This window comes from Mytilus edulis, chromosome 10, assembly GCF_963676685.1.
Source record: "Mytilus edulis chromosome 10, xbMytEdul2.2, whole genome shotgun sequence".
In the NCBI taxonomy this organism is placed as follows: Eukaryota; Metazoa; Mollusca; class Bivalvia; order Mytilida; family Mytilidae; genus Mytilus; species Mytilus edulis.
In genome coordinates this window covers 72,351,573-72,375,343 of record NC_092353.1, presented here as the reverse complement: position 1 = coordinate 72,375,343, position 23,771 = coordinate 72,351,573, and the positions used below count along the sequence as shown (strand labels likewise).

General features: G+C 32.3%; 1 protein-coding gene across 1 annotated transcript in view; it reads left to right on the top strand.

Moving 5' to 3' along the window:
• The first annotated feature begins 2,061 nt into the window (after positions 1-2,061).
• Positions 2,062-23,771, top strand: part of LOC139492123 (uncharacterized) — a 39,179-nt gene continuing 17,469 nt past the window's right edge. Inside the window, exons 1-4 of the mRNA XM_071280261.1 lie at positions 2,062-2,106; positions 4,974-5,159; positions 12,695-12,856; positions 15,481-15,537. Coding sequence (XP_071136362.1) covers positions 2,062-2,106; positions 4,974-5,159; positions 12,695-12,856; positions 15,481-15,537 — 450 coding nt within the window. The remainder of the gene's footprint in view (positions 2,107-4,973; positions 5,160-12,694; positions 12,857-15,480; positions 15,538-23,771) is intronic.

Below are 23,771 nucleotides of genomic sequence, written 5' to 3'. Positions count from 1 at the left end.
TAGAAATATCGTGATCCCTAATATATCCTTCTTCTTCGTCTGTAAGCACGCTGCTTCAGCCTACGTTTTCTAATGCTAAATCGAGAGTATCTTTAAACTACTGCAAATAATCAAAATGGCTTTCATAAAGAAGCAACCACTTAACTTCAAAAAGGGGGGGGAGGGGGTATTTTGTTTATTTATCTCAGTCAGAGGTTTTTCCGCATTTAACACTATTATAATGTATGGGGAAACTCTTGATTCAGAATTTATTTTATCATGCATCTGTAAAATCAGATTAATTTCCAATTTGGGTTCTGAATATACCCCCCGATTTAAAGTGAAATGGTCGTTCCCTTACTGCTACAATAGTTGTCCGAAAAGTTTGCATCCTGTTCTACGTAACGAACATTTAAATGACATCGAGTTTACAAGTGTGAACAAATCTTATGTACAGGTAATTAAACAAGGTGTATAGATGGGAACAAATTTAATGTGAAACCAATGTCCAGTATATTAAACTAGTTGTAAACAAGTTTGGTGTACATGGAGTTTGTTGTGCACACGGCCTATGTTGTACAAAACAAACAATCGTTTCTAGAAATATTATTTTACAATTTTCTTTCCAGATCTTAAGCTTAATATCACATCGGAAATGCCTGTCAATGTGATGATCAAAGACCCAACAGAAATTAAAAATATTCTACGTTTGGTTTGTGCATGTTTCAATTCCCGGGACGGTTTTGAATTGACTTTAATCAACAAAAGGTACGAAAAAGCCAAGACGGCAAATTTTGACGAATGGTATGACCGGATTGAGAAGAAGATGAAACGTTTTTTTTTCAATTCAATTTCTCAATATATTGATATCTCTGGCAATTGTAATTCCGAAAAAATCTTTATTAAAGTAAAACGTCGTGCCCAACACTTATGTTCTTTAGAAACTTACTTGTATTACCCATCTGTGTCTGCAGTGGAACAAGTGTCATATAGAGAAGCCATTGATATTTTAGAGAAACCGAGACAGATAAATAAAGCAGAAGTTGTGAAAATAAAAAGCTGTGGTATGTTTAAGACATTGGAAGACTTTCGAAACGAAAACGATAATCTTCAATTCAAAGCAATAACTGGAGACAGGGTATCTACCACATTGTCAGATATGTGCTCCGAATATATATCAGCCTTTTGCAATCACAAAGGAGGTTTAATACTATTTGGAATTGAAGATAGTGAAGGGAAAGTAGTTGGTGTAACAACGCATGATAAAACTGACATAGGTTGGTGATCAGTTAATGTTTGTATATACACGCGAATGTTATGGTTTGGGTATGATTTAAAGAGTTATCAGAAAAAATTATTTCACTAAAAAGTATAAAAATACTGAACCCCGACGAAAATTCAGTCGGAAAGTCCCTAATCACATGGCAAAATCAAATGACAAAACACATCAAAAACGAATGGACAACAATTGTCAAATGAGAAAAACACAACATTTAGTGTACAACTTAAGGTTAAAAACCACAGTCTTTCAACAAAGGTGATCAAAAATCAAAGTTTTGACTTAAAATAATCTAAAGGAATCGCATGAAAAGAAGTTTTATCAGGTATATATGTCGGCATGATGAGCCTCTCCGGTAATGCATTTATCAATCAATTAGGGAATTAACACTGAGAATGTTACAATTGGGAATAATACCAAAATCGGTTATATCACAGGTATTTCAAGATCTACAACCGCTTTTTAGTTGTGACACAGGCATAATGTATCGGACATTCGTAAACATTATCTTGTGTCGATTTCAGTTGGTCTTCATGATACATCTCTTGAAGCAAGGTATGTGCAGTTAAAACAATCTGGTTAATGAAGTCCAAAAAGTGTAAACATGTTCGTCATTGTTTCTTGTTTGAAATCGTATATCGGTTTATATATACAAGAAACTATTTTACGGTTGTCTTAACAATTAATAAGTGTATATGATTCAAAAATAGCTCACATAATCTTCATATCTTCATGTTTTATTTACAGAAAATAAGCTTAAAGAAAAAATTGCCTGTTTAAAGTTTGGTTCTTTTGACGGGAAAATGGAGAAAGGCTTCAACTGGGATATTGATTACTTGGCAATTAAAGTAAGAAAACACATATCGATACATGCCTAATACTTTTCTGCAGTTCTAGTATCTATTACGTATGATATACAGTCGTATACTACCGCTGATGAAAATAACGGGAGAATAAAAAACTTCTCCTATAATAATTATTCGCTTTTAGCAGCCAGTATGGTTCAAATTTGTCAAAATAAGTTAAAAAAAACCATTGACTATAAATTATTTACTTGCAAGTCAATAATTCGACTTCATTGAATCCGTATTCATGTGAACTTCAATTTAACCCCTTAGCTTGAGATGGATAACAAGTGAATTGTATGTGTAAAATTATTCAAAGGAAAACAATGTTAACATTGGAAGTAAAACAAAGTTAAATAATTTGATTGACTGTTTTGATCTACAAAATCATTTTCATATAGGTGAACAAAATAATAAACATTTATTATTCGTCTATAATATGAAGTTACATAGACCTTGAAAAATCCAGCAGCACGGATTAGCTTAATCTATTTATATGTATATTTATGTGTACATCGCTTATATTGTCATCGGATGACTTTAGAGTTCAACTCGATAGTTATTAAGATGGCGTCTAGACTAAAACATACACGAAACAAAGCTACGTATTTTCATGCCCTTGCCCTGTTAATTTTTATTTCAGACTTTTAATAGTTTGAATAAATGTTTTACATTGTTATAAATCAAACATGGAAATTAACACATTTTCAAAACAAAACAAATATGCTTGCAACATGACCAGAAAGGATGTCGAGAAAAATACACCACCCAACCAACATGTACCTTAAAATGTGGCAAAAAATGGACGTCCATTTTGCAATAATACCACATCTCCTTATTTTTATGTTTCATAAAAAACAATGATTGTTCATCTGCAAAACATACAGGTACAATATGCAAGGTAAACTCATAAAACATTACATTATAAAAAGTCTCCTTGCCAACTTCTGAAGAAAGGTAGTCGGCTCTACAAAGTCCTGAATTTAATGCTGAGTTTATGAGCTTCGGTCCTTGCTTGGATGTGATCCCTACACATTCTAATAAAATTACACTAGAAACTGTTTTGAGCATTATACTGGATGAGATATTGAATTTCTAATTAAATAGCACTTGGTACATTCTTATAGAAAAGGGAAGCGATCGAGACAGCAAATTTTCAAGTGAAACAGTAAAGTTGTATCACGTGCACGTGTATGAACCTGACAAATAGAATAGTGTTTGAACGCAATGCCTCAAGTTGCAATGAAAATATGCAGAATTTTTTTTTAATGTACAAACACACAGAAAAAAGATTTAAAAACAAAATGTATACACGATCCCAATATTAAAACCGAATTTTTAAATATGTATTGGACTCATTCTATGCTTATCTTGATAACTCCATATTTGATTCATAATTATAAGAACAATACGAACATTTAATAAAAGAGATGGAACCTTATCCAATCAAGAAAAGATTGAAGTAGCTGTCTTTCACCGGCAGTATAATTATTTGCAAATTTGCATTTCTTTTTTTTTGCAGCAAATTTTAATCTCAAACATTTTGCAGTTTATTTCCCTTATAGTCGAATACAGTAGCATTTGCAATATTCTGTAGTCAGGAAAATGTGTTACACACACTCACAATTCACGGTAAAATGGGTATAATAGCGTTAGATTTTGTAATGACGTTACGGTAGACATTAATTACGTCCCCGAATATTTTCTATCTTTCTGCTAAAAATCAAACTTCAAGAGGGTATCACCAGCCCAGTAGTCAGCACTTCGGTGTTGACATGAATATCAATTATGTGGTCATTTTTATAAATTTCCTGTTTACAAAACTTTGAATTTTTCGAAAAACTAAGGATTTTCTTATCCCAGGCTTAGATTACCTTAGCCGTATTTGGCACAACTTTTTGGAATTTTTGGATCCTCAATGCTCTTCAATTTTGTATTTGTTTGGTTTATAACTATTTCGATATGAGCGTCACTGATGAGTCTTATGTAGACGAAACGCGCGTCTGACGTACTAAATTATAATCCTGGTACATTTGATAACTATTTACACCACTGGGTCGATGCCTCTGCTGGTGGACGTTTCGTCCCCGAGGGTGTCACCAGCCCAGTAGTCTGCACTTCGGTGTTGACATGAATATCAATTATGTGGTCATTTTTATAAATTTCCTGTTTACAAAACTTTGAATTTTTCGAAAAACTAAGGATTTTCTTATCCCAGGCATAGATTACCTTAGCCGTATTTGGCACAACTTTTTGGAGTTTTTGGATCTTCAATGCTCTTCAACTTTGTATTTGTTTGGTTTATAACTATTTCGATATGAGCGTCACTGATGAGTCTTATGTAGACGAAACGCGCGTCTGGCGTACTAAATTATAATCCTGGTACCTTTGATAACTATTTGAAAGGTATTTCTTTGCACTTATTGATTTGTTGTTTATTGTAGAATCGCCTTCCGATTTAAAAAAAAAAGTAATGTTGATCAACGAATTAGAAAATCATGATAAAGTGAAAATATCTGTCGTTTTTCTTTTTATGATTTTCAATATATATATCTTTGGCATTTCTGGCGTATCATGGTTTTAATTTTTCAGCTTGTATATGAAAAACGAAATCCCCATTTTATATTTTATTCTGATTTATTTTAAGCAGAGTACAAATGTTAAATTAATTTTTTTTATATTAATCATTAATTACGGACACTTCGCCTTAAACGGAATACCTCAGTACCTGTTAAGAATCATAGAATATCAATCTAGACTGTGAAACAGAAGAAGTTAACTTTTCGTTTTAAAATTAGTCGAACTGATTTTTTTTTGGATGTTTTAATTTACATACCCTAAGTACTAAATATATTTTATTGATATTACAGATGGATGGCGAGTTTTACAGGGTGAAAGGGGATGACACTATCTTTCTAAAATATGACAAGAAAGAAGAAGGTTTAGAGCGTATCGAAGAAGGTTTAGAGCGTAACAAAGAAAGTATTCCTGAATGGTGGACAATTAGAAATTGTAAACAATGTGAAGGGCTGGCAAGAGCAGATTCTTTTGTTGAGGTAAAACGTTTAATGTTGAAAAAATTGTTTTGAATAAACGAGAGCTATGTTGAGAGAAATGTTGCGTTGATATAAGTCTATTTTTCTTTTTATGGTAATACATGTATTTTGTTTGATACAGATGCCATAGCTTAGGTTCATATTGGTTTGATAGATTTCATATTTAAAAAAGTTATCAAAGGTACCAGAATTATAATTTAGTACGCCAGACCCTTGTTTCATCTACAGAAGACTCACCAGTAACGCTCAGATCAAAATAGGTATAAATCCACACAAGTACAAAGTTATAGAGTATTAAGGACCCAAAATTCCAAAATGTTTTGCCGAATACGGCTAAGTAATCGATTCCGTGGATAAGAAAATCCGAAGTTTTGCAACAGAAAATTTATAGAAATTACCATATAAACAACACAAAACAATGGTGGACTTTGTTTGGGAAAAGTAACATTTTTGGATTATTAAAATACCACATAGACAACCACACACTATCTGCTTTTTTTATATTGGCTTGTTGAAACAATACATTCATTGTTTAAGGAAGAGAAACAAACTCTGCATCTATAATTGACGTTTAATTTTGACAATTTTGCCCATTATGTCTGTTTGTTTTGTTTACACATCCATGTCAATATAATGTCATTTGATGCGACTGTCATACAGTGAGACATTTAGCTCGCAATAAAACTTGGTTTCTCTAATTTTTCAATTTCTTGATCGGTGTGAGAAAAACAATTCTTCTCACTATTAAAAATCATTTCTCGGTAAAATGATTGGTCGACATTTAACTGTGTCGTTTAATTTTCTTGGCTGCTTCAGAATTTTCCTATTGTGACGTCATAAAAACGGGCGACCATCCCTGATGACCTCACTTTAAAAGTACACAACTTGTCTTCAAATCGTCGAATAGGAAGAAAAAAAATCATTAGAGAAACAGATTCATCCACTTAAAACTCGTGTTATACAATATTTCTCATCTCTCAACAGTTCAATTGTAAGTATTTAAAAGCTCAGCAAGCCTTGCATTTTAAATATTTAAATTTTACTGTTTCGAGTGTAGTAATATCGTAAAACACTTGTTTCAGTTGTTGAATATATATTCAATTAACAATTTTCTGCATTTGAAAATGTATGTACCAAGTCAGGATTATGAAAATTGTTATCCATTTGTTTGATGTGTTTTAGCATTTGATTTTGCCTTTGGAAAAGAACTATTCATTTTTGGTCCCAATAATAAAATCTCAAGAATAAAAAGATACTATAAGACAATCCTATAAAAAGAATACATCAGACGTCAAAGTACTCTTGGACAAGGTTGAAGTATGTTTTCACCTTTTGAATTATTACAAATTTACGAATGCATATAAATTGTTATAGCCATTTTATTGAATATTAGTGATTTTGAAATCTTTTCATTTATCATTTTTTAAAAATGGAACATTTCATGTGTCGACATTCATGCGGCGATTCACAAAAAACTTTAGGAATTTAGACACATTGCAAGATACATGAGACATTCGATAACAATTCACGTGATATTCAAGCTACATTTGTACAGCTCACAAAGTACATGTAGTTACCCTTTACTTGACAAACTGAGTAGGGAATTTTTATTTTCTAAAGGAAATCACTGTGATGATATTCTGTTTTAGTTCCTCTCAAGTTAAAACATTGTTGTAACGTCATTATATTGTTGTACCTGTTCTTTATTCCAGTGATTGGACTATCATTTACTTGTAAGAAACCATTATGTTACCTTTAGCTGTCCAATATTTTTAAGAATAGCCCTCTTTTTTCTTACAAATATTGGACAGATAAAGGTAGCATCAACCGATTCTTACAGCTGAATGATAGTTCAATCACTGAAATGGAAAAAAAACCTATTAATTACCCTAATTGTTTTTTTATCATGTAAGGAAAAATACAACCAAATAACAAATGATAATCAAAAACAAACATTTTATTAAAGTCAACTTCCAATTCAATAATTTTGTCACTCCTCAAAACGGTTTTTTGATGAAATAAATCACTTTAAAAATGATTTTTTCATACTACCAATATCTATATCATAGGCATTTTTCTCATGTTTGTCTCTTTTCGCACTTTTTCAATGAGTTGATTATGCCCGTTTTTGTTGCCTTTATGAATTTCTTTTTTTCAAAAGATTTATCCACGTCCGTCTTTATGTAATAAAAATTGACTTCTGGTGTTGCTCTTCCTAACATCATTTTCAACTACATTTAAAATGAAAAAAGTAATAAAGAAATGCTTCTAAAATTTGATAGATCATGTCGCAATACATGGGCCATGAACAACCTAAACCTTATACTAACTGTGTATAAAGTGCGAATCTAGAACTTCCATCATAAACTAGATAACTATAATACTTTAGAGATTTTCGGCGTTGCCTTTACAGTTGTTGTTTTTTTAAGTTATTGCTTAAATATTTAAAATATAATGCAACACTTCATTTATGAACGATGATGAATATGGGAAGCGGAATAAAGGAAGACATTACCGCATTTTATCTGTTAAGCAAATCAATCGTGTGTCCGATTCGCACTTTGTTCGCAGTGATCGTTTTATTAAAGTATTTTTCCAAAAGAAACTAGAGACAAAATTACGTTTCGGTAACATTTAAACAATACAATGGATTCAATACACAAATAAACGGAAAAAGAGAGCTACGACCTTGAACCGAGAAGGAACAAGAAACTTATAAGAGAGAACTACATTTTAATATTATAGAAAACTTGCCATTATTAGCTGCTTTGGCTATATCCTCTTCGTAATTCACGCTGGAATAATGTATGTAAATAGATTCTGAATACACATTTGATTTTAATCCAAAGTTTGAAACAACACAATCACTAATAACGAAATCTCTTCCTTCGTTTTCTTATTAAGACTATACACAATTTTCATACTTGATGAAATAAATCTTTGCTTGCTTTTTTGTTTGTTTTACCTTTTTCGACGTGTTAAACAATTTTTTAGTAAGATATTAGCCTCTAACAGTCCATCCTGTGAAATGTTGAACAGGTCTTCGGCTTATATCCCTTACATAATACTTCCAACGATGTCGAAATATTTAGCTTACTTCTTTATAGAGTTATTTCCCTATGATGACGGTGAATACCTATTGTTTTCTTTGCAACAAATATCTTAAGAACTATTATAAATTTATTCATAGAAACTATAAAAGGCAAAGTGAGAAACAAGACGCGATTTACTTAGTAGCAACATTCCAGCAGCACCTACATACGGTGTATATGTCTCCCAATTGATACGATTTCCCGTTCTTGCATTCCCTATCATGATTTTCTTGATAGAGGGTTGTTGCTCACAAGGAAGCTATTAAATCAAGTGTTACAAATGGTGAAGTTGAAATCATCTCTTCGTAAATTTTACGGACGCCATCACGAGTTGGTTGACCGTTATGGAATAACCGTTTCCCAAATTATATCGGATATGTTCCTTGCGTCGTAACCATAATCCCCTTCCCTTTCATGAATGTTTCCTACCGAATTAGACTATTTACCGGATTTGTTATCTCATAAACAACACGACGGGTGCCACATGTGGAACAGGATCTGCTCACCCTTCCGGAGCACCTGAGACCAACCCTAGTTTATGGTGGGGTTCGTGTTGTTTATTCTTTAGTTTTCTATGTTGTGTCATGTGTACTATTATTTGTCTGTTTGTCATTTCATTTTTAGCCATGGCGTTGTCAGTTTATTTTCGATTTATGAGTTTGACTGTCCCTCTGGTATCTTTCGTCCCTCTTTTACAAATATGTAAACGTGACCAATATGTTTTTTTGACTTCTTACTAAAGTTAATGCCCATTTTTGTGATATATGCGTCATATCTTGAAATCTAGTACTGTAATAAATGGATAAAAACTTTTAATATCAAAAATGATCAGCAAGACAAGATCTGCAAATATGCCATAATGACTGAAATCTTAAGTTGACTCGTTATTAAAGTTAGTTCCTTTACAAGATAATATTCATATGCAATGTGTTAATTTGAAACTAAAATAAGTAAATAGAAATTTAAAAATGATAAAAATTGTCAACAGGATGAATTATACAATAGACAAATGATAGATATAGGAAGATGTGGGGTGAGTGCCAATTAGACAACTCACCATCCGAATAACAATTTATTAAAGTAAATCATTATAGGTCAAGTGATGGCCTACAACACGGAACCTTGGCTCATATCGAACAGCAAGCTATAAAAGACCCCAAAAATTTGTAACGGGAAACCAACGGTCTAATCTATATAAAAAAAAGAAACGAGATACACGTTTGAACTTTATGAACAGACGACGGCCATTGTACATCAGAATCCTGACTAATAATCCTGGTACCTTTGCGAACTATTAGGACAGGTGCAAACATTTGCAGCGGGATTAAACATTAAAAATTAAGTCCTGATATCTATGATGAGTTTATTTACAATGGTACAAAACTTTCTCCCTTTAGTATAACATCACAACATAAAAGATACACTATAAAATATTAATTGTAAAGCTCAATTCAATCTAAAAGCACAATATGTCAACATGACTGTGATTGATAGTTAAATCTAAATATAGTAAGTATCAGTTGATGTTGCCTTTAACTAACAATTCTTAATTGTTGAAAATGTAATTTAGCAGTACATTCTTTAAAGAGCCTCTGGTTTGTTGGCGTTTTTGATCGATTAATTTGTACGTATGCTTGAATGTTTTAGTCAATTGTGTTGTAAGTATTTGTTGTATGTTTAAAAAAAATTTGGCTGCTGCATCCCAATTGTTTTAGTATTAACATATGCCTGTTAAGGTTGAAACTTCTATTTTTTAAAAACTGCCACACAAGTGGGAAGTTTAGCTTACACTAAAACCAGGCTAAACACAGGCTTGGCGGTTTGCATTTTGTTATACATTTTGATAAGATACCTTAGGCATTAGGCCAAAACATTATTGTTAAGGTCTTTCCTTTCACTATAAGGAAAGACCTTACTGTATTTCTTCTTATTATTATTAAACTCATTCCTTGTACTATAAGGAAAGACCTTACTTCTGATTAGTATTATGTCTTTCCACTTTTCTTCTGATTGTTCTTATTTTCTTCCGCCTTTGTTTTTTTCCTTTGCTTTATTTGTGTTTCGCAAGATGTCGCTTAGATATTTGGAATATGATATTGTACAGTTTTGTACGCTTTTGTTTCTACTTCTGCGTAACTGAATACTTTTCTATGTAAGAGTTATCTCCCCGAACACTGTTTTTTTCTTGTTATTTCTAAGGCTTCGCAACTGTATTAGAAACCGACAAATTTATTTTTCCAAATTGCTCGCTATATCCTTAGGCTGTTCTGTTTTATTTTGACCGAAGCCGTATAGAGATTCCATATGAGAGTTATTTCCTCTTTTGTAAAACCATAAGTGAGAGAGGCCTAGGGTCTTTTGATTTGAGATATAAAAAAATTAAATTGAGGTCAACGTCAAAGGTCAAGGTCATGTTAAAAATGTTGATTTCGGCTTGTTATCACTTTTTTTCAGAAATCTTATATCATATCAACAAAATATTTTTACACTATTTGTGAAATTAATATTCGAAGAAAAATATTGTTGTTGAGATCATCCTTCTTTAATCTCTGATTGACAGTTGTTTTATGAACAATTATACCAAATTTTATTTCGAAGTACAGCCCTTCTATCTCATTTATGATACTCAAAGAAACATTATTCATTAATTAAACTTTGAAGCTTATGAATTGATTTTATTGTGTCAAAACGGATGAATGTAAAAGATTTCCACATTTTATTCCAAAGAGGAATGATAAAATGTCTCTTATTGACAATAAATGCGATAATGATAAAAAGAAAACAGCCATTAGTGCAGTTTATATTGAAACGTTATTCTGAAAATGCTTGGTGATGCTCATTTATGTATTGTTTCATTGTATCTCATTTGATTGCTTAAAAAATTTCAGGACCAAAGTACTTGGTATAAAGTTTCGAAAAACGATGGACTTTTCAAAAAGAATGACATTGTAAGAATAATAGGCACCGAAGAAGGCAAGGTTAAATGCAAAAGCGCCCATGGAGAAATAGGATTAATATGTCAAAATCTGTTAGTAAAAGTAAGTAAAACGTAAAAAAAACCTCCTTTTTTGTTTACATTCCATTTTAGATAAATGAAAGGGATATTAGTGTCTCTTTGATTATTTTGTATGGTTCTTTTGTTTAGCTTCCAGTTGATAGTATTTTTTTATTTGTGTTCCTGTTTCAAATTCCTTCTTTTTTTTCAACACTTTTCGTTTGAGTCATTTACGAAATTTGGTCATGCTAACTGTTAAAAACTTGTCATGCTGATCATTTTTGTTTAGCTTACACTCGTTTAGTGTACTTTCATGTTTACATTATAGCTGCAATTAAACATAAGAAAAAATAGTAATTTTAGAGCAATAACCGATATTATAGGCAGGTAACATAGCAGTCGTGGTGCATTATTGAATTTTTAGAACTATTTGTCATTGGTTTCTTTGTTTAGGACTTTGAAGTAAAACGCGACAACACAAACATAAACAGCGATAATGACATAATTTGGTTTACATATTATATACAAGAACAAAGATCTGAAAGTACTTGTAGTAACTGAAAGCTAGTTCAAAGCCAATAACAACTACATAAAAAACTCATGCATATTAGACTTATATTTATCAGTATACAGCGGACATCTTATGTATTTAGTGTAAAGACGATATGAGGAGTCAAGGAAACATATGACATAGTGCAATGCCAGATACAGGCATCAACAGGTTGAAGAGCCATATATTGATATATGTATATGACAATAACATTTAATCAATATTAATATCAATATCAACAAATATAATATTCAAAGATCTAATAACAGTGTGGAATTGGTGACCTTCTTGAACAAGTTTACCTTAAATGATCGATGAAATAACACATATCGTTTGAAAATTTCCTGGCTTGGAAACTACATTTCTGTAAAAATGAAGATATGCTATCCTGTTTGAAATAAAGATATACATTTCCGACGGGTACAATCAAACGTCAAAACCAAATCTTTATGCATATTGAAGAATTTGGTAAAAGTAATTTAAGGTTAGAATATCTCTGAATTTACAAGTTTCACATAGATTATTCATAAAAATCCAAAACGGCACAACATATACGGTTATATCACGAGTTGTGATATAGAAACAGCGTTAGAGGGTACCAAAAATATATCACTATACAAAACAAAAGAAAAATTAACAATAGGGAACGAGAAATCGACCCTTTTGTTGTATATTTTTCGTAAATGACGAATAAAAGTAAAATTTTAAAATGGCTAGGTATCAATACAATTTTGACAGGAAATATAATAAACTTATAACGAGTATTACCATATATTGACGCAGAAGACACATATTTGTAAAATACTATTCAGCAGGTACTTTCGAAAAATAAAAAATACAACGGTTCAGAACATGTTCACCCTCACAATAATTTGTTAAAATGTAACTAAAATTGTAGGATAGCTCAACAAGATATATTGCTAAATGTGATTGCAATGGAAAAAAACCGTATGAAATTGGTGAAGTACTAAAACTGATTTCAAAAGATACTGATAAATGGTGGACCTTCGAGACAGTTTCGAGAACTAAAAAACAGTTACCACCTTCAGTTGTGGAAGCAGTATGTTTAAATTTTCATAAGACTATAATATGTATTTTATTTTGCTCATCTGACTAGAATGTCAAGCTTGCATTATCATTATAAATTAAGTGTTTTAATATCCAAAAAGGAGATGCGAAAGATACCAAAAAGAATATGCAAAGTCATAAATCGAAAAAAGGACGAAGACTTACAATTCCATGACAAAAAAATCAGAAAAGCTATATAAAAACAACCAATTGAATATCAGAACCAGGGTTTCCGCTGTCGGTCTCCATGATCGCATTTTGCGAAAAAAAAACTTTGTGGCGATTAAGATTCATCATTTGAGACCGGTGGCGATAAAATATATATAGATTGTTTTGATTTCACCCATCTCGTTTATCTTATTTTTTTCGAGTTTCTCGGATGTTACATGACCAGAAAATACTTGGAATTCACCTTGAAATCATTACGATTTTGCCCAAAAATTAATAATCAGCTGATTGCATTTTATAGATGTAGGCAACCATGGACTTAGTATAGGTAATGAAATAATATTCCCTTTTCTCCATGAATAAGTCCGAGTGTTAACGAATACTTATTATGAAGAAAGGGATTCACATTCTCTTGCAATATTGAATATAGAATAGTGTAAAGTGCTCAAGGCTCAAATGATCTCTTTATTGTTTGTAATTAAAATTACTTTCATTGTAAATATAGGCAACAGTAGTATACCGATGTTCAAAACTCATAAATCGATAGAAAAAAACAAAATCTGGGTCACAAACCAAAATCGAGGGAAACGCATTCAATATAAGAGAAGGACAACACAACATTAAAATGTAACACACACAGAAACGAACTAAGCATTAGACAACATCCGATGAGAATAACAAATATAACATAAAAACTAAATACATGAATTTGGGATAGAAAAATACCGTGACACGTCTTATAATACTGTGAATTCACACTCAAATTTAAGAGGAAACAAATGACACAAAAAAACACAACGTTAAAATGTAACACACACAGAAACAAACTATAATATAACAATGACCATATACCTGACTTGGTACATGACATTTTTTAAAGAAAAAAATGGTGAGTGGAACCTGGTTTTGTGGCATGCCAAACATCCCTCTTTTATGACCATGTTAAATATTACATTAAAATGACAACACAACATTACAGGACTACAATACAAATAAATAGGAGAACACAATTGACAAAGAAACAAACGAATAATAGCTAACAAAAGGCACCAGGTTTAAAATTTAATACGCCAGAAGTGCGTTTTGTCCACACAAGACTTACTAGTGACGCCCAGATACAAAACTTTGAAAGCCAAAACAAGTACAAAGTTGAACAGCATCGAGGACCAAAAGTTCAAAAAAGTTGTGCCAAAAACGGCCAGGGTTTTCTGTTAGGTACCAGAACATCCCTATTATTTAGAACAATTTATACTTTTGCAAACAGTAAATTTTATAAAATGACTATATAAAAGATAAACATGATAAAACTGAAGTATTATCTAATTACAGGAAACAACCGAATACATTACATAACCCGACAAAATCCAACACAATCCAACACAAAAAAAAATAAACACACCCGAATAAGTCAAGGCCTCAACGCAAAGTGACGTCACATTTGAAATTGTAAAATCGGACCAAAAAAATACGTCACATTTGAATTTGTAAGCATAATGTTTGTTATTAAGGCTCGACTTCCTATTTAACTATTTCATTCATAGATTAGTTTTATTGATGTAAACATGTAAAAACTTTCGTATAATTTTGGAAAATAAAATAGATAGATGACACAACATAGAGTACAATAAAATGGATGATTGTGAGTAGGAATATAAATCATGGAATATTTGAGCGAGGAATTATCTTTTTGTTTTTTTTCCAGTTTAAATTAATGAATTCAAAATTTGAGTTACATCTAAATTTCATTTAACAGCCAGTATATATGTAAGTCAAGTCCTTTACACCATATTAGAGACAAAGCTCCCGCCCTTTTCTTGTACGAAACATTTTGGTTTATTATTAAGGGAATCACTGAAACATGACTGAAGCAGGCCCCCTCTTTGACAGACACTGCATCCCCTTATCAAAATTTCTGGATATTTACTATGCAATTACTTGTAGTTGTGGGAACACTTCAACAGAATAAAACAACTCCTTATCATCCCCATGTACTGCCATATAAAACAATGTTAATAAACAGGTATACAACAAGAAAACATGTGTCTTCTTTCTTGAACAAAATGATAATTATACATGGGATATAACATTTATGATATTTCGAAATAGTTCTTTTCACGTTGAATATTGAATATTGAAGATAGGCCTATCTGATTGGCATCAATTTCAATTTTGGAATTGGTGTTGTTTTGTGTATGTTTAGGATTTCAACTTATGATGTCATTTCCAGTTTGAAGAAAGAGTTCTTCCAAATCATATATTAAAGTTAAATATGTGTATCCATGATAAAATGTATAATTGCTTAATAATCATGTCAGACATTTATTGTTTTGAATAGCATGAACTGCATGGCCTTTAGAAATGTTAAAGTTCAATTTTAATTTTACATCCTTCGAAATATTGATAATGTGAAAATGAGTAGATCCTACTAATGTATATTTGTATTTACAGTTGAATGTCAAGACTGGCGACAATTTTGATGGTTCGGAAAAGAACGAAGAAGTCTCTGTACGTATAGGTTGAAAGAGTTTAGAATATTGGTATTTTAATAAATGCATTAAATCATTAAACTTCAGCAGAGGTTTTAGCCTGCAATATAAAAAGTAAGCAATGTTCCAAGTATGTTTTTGGTGATTTCTTGCAAATATCAGGAAACACAAAAATGATGAGTGCAACAAAAAAGAACAAAACCAATATTGTTTCAGTGATATTAAATGAGACATTCCTAAAACAAAACATCGTTATAATGATGTTGAGAAGTTTGATATGTTTTCCTTCATCATCTTGTGATCTATATAGCTTGAACTTAAAGATTGTTTTCTCAAAACTACGTCATCGTCCCCAGAAAATTATGTCACAATCATCAGTATATGGCTCTTTAAACAAATGTTATAATAACCTGAAAATAAAGCATAGGAACTAACCAATAATCGAACGTCTGATATCCAGCAATTCGTTACAAATAGATAAATGTTAAAAGGGCAAGTCCTCAGATTTAGAAAACTGTTAATTTCAAAATTTACTGCGACCAATTTTTAGTTTTAACTTAAAACAATAATCAATACACAAAATTGCAAATTGCACATATATAAAAAAAACAATAAGGTAATCTATGCCATTGCTGTTCCACGTCTGGGAAATTCTGGTCCTACATGACGATTTACACCTATTTTGGTGTATTTGCATACGCATGTGATAGCTATTATGCCCTATAAAAGAACAACAACTTTTAACAGTAAGCATTGTAAGAAGCAACAGGACCAAAGATAATAAAAAAGTAATTGTAATTTAACTGTTATTATATGTCAGCGTACCCCTTTATAATCGTGGTTTGATTTCGCGAGTGTACCTTATCTGGAGGATGAAAATCCCTAGTGTTTTTAATCCACCAACAGAAATCCAATAAGGTTTTTAATCCGGTTCCAGTGTAAAATATTCTGGTTATAATGGGGTTTTTTTTGGGGGGTATTTGAATTAGCTTAAATTAATTAGATTAAGTCGGCCTCATATGGTCCGAGAACACAATTATTTCGTAGTGCATTTCTTTTAGAACATAAATGAAAATAAAAACAATCCCACCTGCGCTTTCAGTGTGTTGTACTACCTTTGGGACAAATTATATCAAAATTATAGAAAACTTCATCGTCTCTAACTCAAAATATGGACAATTTTATCTTTAGGGCGTCTTGAAATCTTTTGACAGCTTCCGAAGTACTATTTTTCACCTGGAACAAATCACTACTTTCCTTTAAAATTCTGTACCCAATTTTTTTTACAGTGTAATTTCACCCCCCTACTTGCAATTTGAGGCATTAAACATGGAGAAATAAATTTGGAAGGGTTATAAAAATTAATGGCAAGTAACCCACTGTCAACACTAGGGACTATATTTGTGAACAACGAAAATCAAGGGACGACAATTGTGGTCTCGGACCATATCTTGACTTTCATCTAGAAACTGACAATGAGGGTCGATTGAAAACAAAACTTTACGACAGAAGAGATGATTTCAGCTTTTCAATTTTGAGCTTTTCATTCCTAAGTAGCAACATTCCAGCAGCACCTGCATACGGTGTATATATCTCCCGATTGGAACGATATTCCCGTGCTTGCATTTCCTATCATGATGCTCTTGATAAAGGGTTGTTGATCACAGGGAAGCTATAAAATCGAGAGTTCCAAATGGTGAAGTTGAAATCATCACGTCGTAAAGGAGTAGGTCCGGTAAGGACCGACTTTGGCCTCAAATTTCAGGTTCATCTTACGAAAGATTTTGACCACTTTTTAAACACTTAAGTGTCTATTTCATTTGAATCAATTAATTTATGTGCAAGATTTTAACTGATTTAGTCATTAAAAGAACCCGATTCAAGCTCAAATATGAAAAATCTACCAAATATGCCGAAAAATGTCACTTTTCAGATGATTTTTATCAAGATTGAAAGTGGCCGCATCCGTGTTCATCCTCAACCTTTATATATGTTATGTATTATCATAAAATACAACTTACATTTCAATATTAAGGATGAACACGAATGCGGCCACTTTCGTTTCACACGAAAACTGTCTAAAATTTAACTAAAATGCTAGAATTGTGAAGATTTCAGTAATTTAGCATGACTTAATGGTGCTAGTACCCGATATATGTGCATTGTATTGTCAAAAACAGCCCATATTTATGTAGCAGAAGCATTCAACTGTCCAATAAATAACTAAAAGTTTACATTTTAACAATTTTGTAAAACTGCTATATTTTGGGGCCAAAAAGGAGTCTTACTGGACCTACTCCTTTTACGGACGCCATCACGAATTGGTTGACCGTTATGGAATAACCGTTTCACAAATGCTATGGGATATGTTCCTTATATCGTAACTACAATCCCCTTCCCTTTCATGAATGTGACCTACCACTATTATCTGCCGTCCCTCTTTTTAAATTGCATAATTGATTTATGTAAAATATAGACAAAGTAAACTAGTGTTTTATTTTTCATCCATGGAATGTTCACACAAATGTTTTGAGTCCGGAATGATTACACTAGCAATTTTGAACCAGGAATAATTTCACTAGTGCTTGTGTACCTGGAATTATTGCACTAGTTACTTGGAACCGGGATTTATTACACTAGTACTTACTTTGAACACATGACAACAAAATATAAGGCTTTATTAACGAAATAATTTTAAAGATCTTTCTAATCAAATCCATCAAATGATATGCTTTTAAATTGTCACTAATTGTATATTCATATATACTAGATTTTCTAAGTTTTTTCTGTGCATCTGCATTTTTGGTAGACTTCTATGTCAATATCTATTAATCAAACTGGTTCCTTTTAAACTATTCCAATTCTAACCTATGAATTTATGTAAACAATAAACTAGTCTAATATAACAAAAGCAATGATGTCTAGATTAACGCTTTCACACTATTTACATCCAATATTCTCTAGTGAAAAACAGTTTTCCGGAATAAAAAGAGCGTGGAATGAAATAACGCTCAACCAAAACAAATGACTTACGACATGTTGTATCTAACAGTTAAGTTAACAAATGTTGTCGATATCTAATATGGTTTTTGAAAAAAGTTTTTAATCAAAATTTAGAACATGACTTTGATTTTTGAACTCGACCTAGTTTCTTTTTGGATCAAGGACCTATAATCCAAAGACCCTTTGTCTTTCTCACATATTATATACCAGTTAGAAATGCATATCAAATGCATTAGGGAGAATAACTCTCATATGGAGTCTCGTTATAGCTTCGGTCCAAATAGTCATTCTAATCCTGAAGATGAAAAGAGCAATTTGGTAAAATATTTTTTTCGTAATCTTTTCCGGAAGCGACAGAGTAGTGGACAAACGAGAAACAATAATCGGGGAGATAACTCTCACAAGAAAAAGTATTCGAGTAAACTGGGTTTTGAAATCGTTTTAACTGTTAGATGTTATGATAATTATCTAAACATTTAAGCGAAATTTTGTGAAACCATAATACTGCAAAAGAGAAAAATTTGGGGGAGAAGAAATAATAATAATAATAAACTAATTGTTCAGAGACCAATTAAAGGTCTTTCCAACCATAATGATATATTTTGATATAAAAATATTAAAATTCGGTTTAAGATGTCAGTTCAATTGGCAAATGATAGCTCATTTGCTGATTCCAAGCATGTGTTTCTTCATATTGATTCAATATATATATATTTCTATATATTGTATGCCTTAAATAAAGTAAAAAATTGTCAACTTCTAAAATGGAACTTCTGGTCCCATATGATAGCTTTGATTACACCGATTACATAATATATGGTTTTTATATACTTTTGCCTGTAATAAGGTACTTCCTGTTAAGTAAAGATCAATTACGGTTTCAACTGATGTATGCATATTTTAAAAAATATATAGTTTCTAGGTACTTTTCTATAAAATAAGTGTAAAAATAACTACGTCAGGTTTACCTTTCCTTTTGGTCGTGAACTTATGCATTAAAGCTACTTGATTCAATCAATTTCAAAAGAGGGACGAAAGATACCAAAGGGACAGTCAAACTCATAAATCTAAAACAAACTGACAACGCCATGGCTAAAAATGAAAAAGACAAACAGAAAAACAATAGTACACATGACACAAAATAGAAAACTAAAGAATAAACAACACGAACCACACCAAAAACGTATCTAAGTATTTGCTTGGAATAACAAAAACATAGGTGCTTCTTATCTACAACATCATCAACGTGTATATTATCTGCATATTTACAATTTCATTGATTATTTGTTAATGCGTCTGCTGGTTTTATTTGATTATTCATTGAATATCTTAGATTGACAAATTGTATCATCAATTTAAGAATATATATTACACTCATGCAAAGATCTTTCAAATTGTCCTAATTTGGCTAAACTTTAGGTTTTTGTGTTATTGCAACTGCTAGTTTGTCTACACTGACAAAAATATAAGCCTAAGTTCCTAGTCCGGATGTGCTTTTAGGTGTCATACCACCAATTACTCCTTCAAATTTAAAACGTATGTGAAAGTAGGCCTACTCGGACAAAAAATAGTGCATTTGATGTCATTGTTCACCTAAACTAACCAACAAATTTGCAGAAATGAACGTTTTGTTGAAAGAGAAATATATTAAGACCATTTTAAGCCAACATTTACCTGTTTATGAGTTTGCATTAAAAATTGAGGATTAATGCGCTCCATAGTATACTAATTTAAGATTTCCAGAAAACCAGGGGTTATTTTTAGTGGTACCTCCTTTCGGAAGCTCTCTTCTTTCTTATATGATTTTGAATGTATGTTGAAAATTGGCATGCAGAAAGGTGACACCTGAACGATTCAGGATATACCTAGTTTCTATGAAGTTAAACTTAAGGTAAAATATTTAGAAAGCTGTGAAAATTGCAAAATTTGGTTGAACAGATAGGGACTTTTAATTGGTGGTATGACACCTTTAGTTAAGGCTGATAGTTTTATTAGTTCAATAACATTTGCAGCAAGCAGTACTGAAGAAATATTGATTGTAATTAAACCACATGCAAAAGGATTCCTTGTCTGGATCTGGCCTTACTTTAAGTTGTACGTTTTCTTTAGATTATTAACGTTCACATTATTTTTCGTGTTTTGAAATACTCTGTCGTCAATCAATCTGAAGAGACATTGATCGTCCAGTGTTTCAATAAGCAAAATTTTACCGCTTACGTTTTTATTTTCATTTGTAAGAAACATTCGCTGATGGACTGCTATTCTCCATGGGTACAGCGATGTAGCCAGTACTACGGCACTACCATGTTTATTGGAATTTTGCTGAAACTAGTATTAAATTTTGGAAACTATTCTGTATTGGGGACTATACCTCTCATAATTGCATTTTCTTTGTCTATATCCTAGCTCCTTTTAAGTTTGATTAGCCCTTCAACGTTTGTTATGAGTAGTGAATTATATATCGCCTGCGAAAAGGGTCTCGGAAAGCAAAACATGGGAGATTGCTTTTCCGGCGATGACAGTTCCGGAATCGGTGTCAATAATTGCTACGTTTTTTGCTTAATTTAGTTTCATTTAAACAACTTGTGATAAATCATTGATATCAAATATGAAATCTTTTACTTTCAAAACTATAGGTTTGACGACTTTTTCGAGGCCCTGGCCCTATGACATGGTCTAATGACTTTAAACTAATTAGCAATTTTCAATGTTAAGTTATCTGAATAAGCTAGTTGGAAAGGATCTACTTTTGAAAAATCAACATTAACCGGTGACGTCTAATTAATTAACTTTGTTTAGTTGTCTACCTGAGTTATGTAAAAACCATTATTAAGTCTCCCAAACAAAGTTTGGAGACTTATTTTTTTGGTCAGTTCTTATTATTTTTATTATTCTTCTTCCTCTTCTTCTGCCACTTTAAAAATGAACTTGTCCGCAGCGGTTCTCCTAAACGGCTTGTCAGATTTACAATATGTTAGACTAACATGTCTAGGGGAGCCATCAATCTTTCGTTTTTGCATTGGGGTCTATTAAAGGGTATTTTGAGGGCCATAAAGAGGGGAGGGGTTAACTATAGAACCCTATGGGATTTTATTTTTTAAAATTTTCAAATGACTACAGCTTGAAAACTGTAAGTGATAAACACATGCAGTCTTTAGAAATGATCACAGGACCATTAAACAAATCAAATGAAATATAGGGTGAGTCCCTAGGGTCCACCCCACCCCCTTCAATTTGAGAGTGTGCTATTATCTTGTAAGCGGTCGAGATCCCCACCCCTAAACCATATATATTCTTGAATAGGACGTAAAACAAATCAAATGAGATTAAAGGGAAGTCCCCCGGGGTCATCCCCACCCCGTTCAATTTGAAAATGTGCTATTATCTTGTAAACAGTCCAGATCCCCATCCCTAAACCATATATATTCTAGAATGGAACGATAAAACAAATCAAATGAAATTAAAGGGAAGTCCCCAGGGGTTATCCTCACCTCGTTCAATATATGAATGTGCTATTATCTTGTAAAAAGTCCAGATCCCCACCCCTAAACCACACCTATTCTTGTAGGAGACAATAAAACAAATGAAATGAAATAAAAGAGAAGTCCCTAGGGGTCACCCCACCCCCTCTTGTTTGAATTGTAAACGGTCAACATCCCCACCTCTAAACCATATATATTCTTGTATGGGACAATAAAACTAATCAAATGAAATTAAAGGGAAGTTCCTGGGTGTCACCCCCACCCCGTTCAATTTGAGAATGTGCTATTATCTTGTAAACGCTTCAGATCCCCACCCCTAAACCATATATATTCTTGTAGGGGATAATAAAACAAATGAAATGAAATAAAAGGGAAGTCCCGTGGGGGTCACCCCACCCCTCTTGTTTGAAAACTTGTAAACGGTTCAGATCCCCACCCCTAAACCATATATATTCTTGTAGGGAACAATAAAACAAATCAAATGAAATGGAGGTAAAGTCCCTGGGGTAATCACCACCCCCTCCTGTTTGAATACTTGTAAATGGTGTAGATCCCCACTACGAAGCCATATATTTTCTTGTATGGGACAAAAAATCAAATCAAATGAATATGGAACCATATGAATGGCGAGTTATGGGAGCTTTGTTTGGGAAACTTCGTAAAAGCATCCTGTTACAATTTCTTCTTGTTGTCAATGTTTCACAAAAGAGCTTTAAATAAACGGGACAACTGGTAATCATACATAAAAGAGGTACAAAAATTACCAGAGGAACAGTCAAACTCATAAATTAAAAAAAATAAACTGACAACGCCGTGGCTAAATATGAAAAAAAAACCAAATAGACAAACAACAGTACACATGACACAACACAGAAAACTAAAGAATAAGCAACACGAAACCCACCAAAAACTAGGGATGATCGCAGGTGCTCCGGAAGGGTTAGCAGATCCTGCTCCATATGTGGCACCCGTCGTGTTGCTCATGTTATGTTATAACAAATCCGGTAAATAGTCTAATTCGAAAGGTCACATTCATTAAGGTGAAGGGGATTGTATTTCCGACTTAAGGAACATATCCTATATCATTTGTGAACGGTCAACCAACTCGTGATGGCGTTGGTAAAATTTACGAGGGTAGGATTTCAACTTCACCATTTGGAACATTTAATAGCTTCCTTGTGAGCAGAAACCCTCTATCAAGAAAATCATGATAGGAAATGCAAGCACGGGAATATCGTATCAATTGGGAGATATATACCCCATATGCAGGTGCTGCTGGAATGTTGCTACTTAGAAATGGAAAGTTCGTAAAGTTTTGTTTTCAACCGACCCTCATTGTCAATTTCTAGATGTTAGTTAAGATATTATGCCGACTTAACTGTATCTGTTGTATCCTTATCTTACGTTCGATGGGATAGTTGCGTTTAAACAGTCACCAAATTTTAAATTATTATTTAGTGAAATAATACTTATCTTTAAAATCATTTGCAAAAGAAAAAACTTTGAAAATCATATATCAGTCCTCCTTTCTTCTGATATAAACATAAAAGAACGACGAAAAAATATACCGTCATTCTACTGGATACCATAACTTAACAAAACTCCATATACAGAATGATACATTGCTCGATCGTCTATATGTTCGATTAAAATCCTTTCTAAAGTGCTGATTACTATTATTTCTACAGTAAAAGATGGTCGCCAAAAGTAATGTGATGAGATATATGCAACTAGTTGTGTAAATCAAATGTGGATTCTCAAAATAACT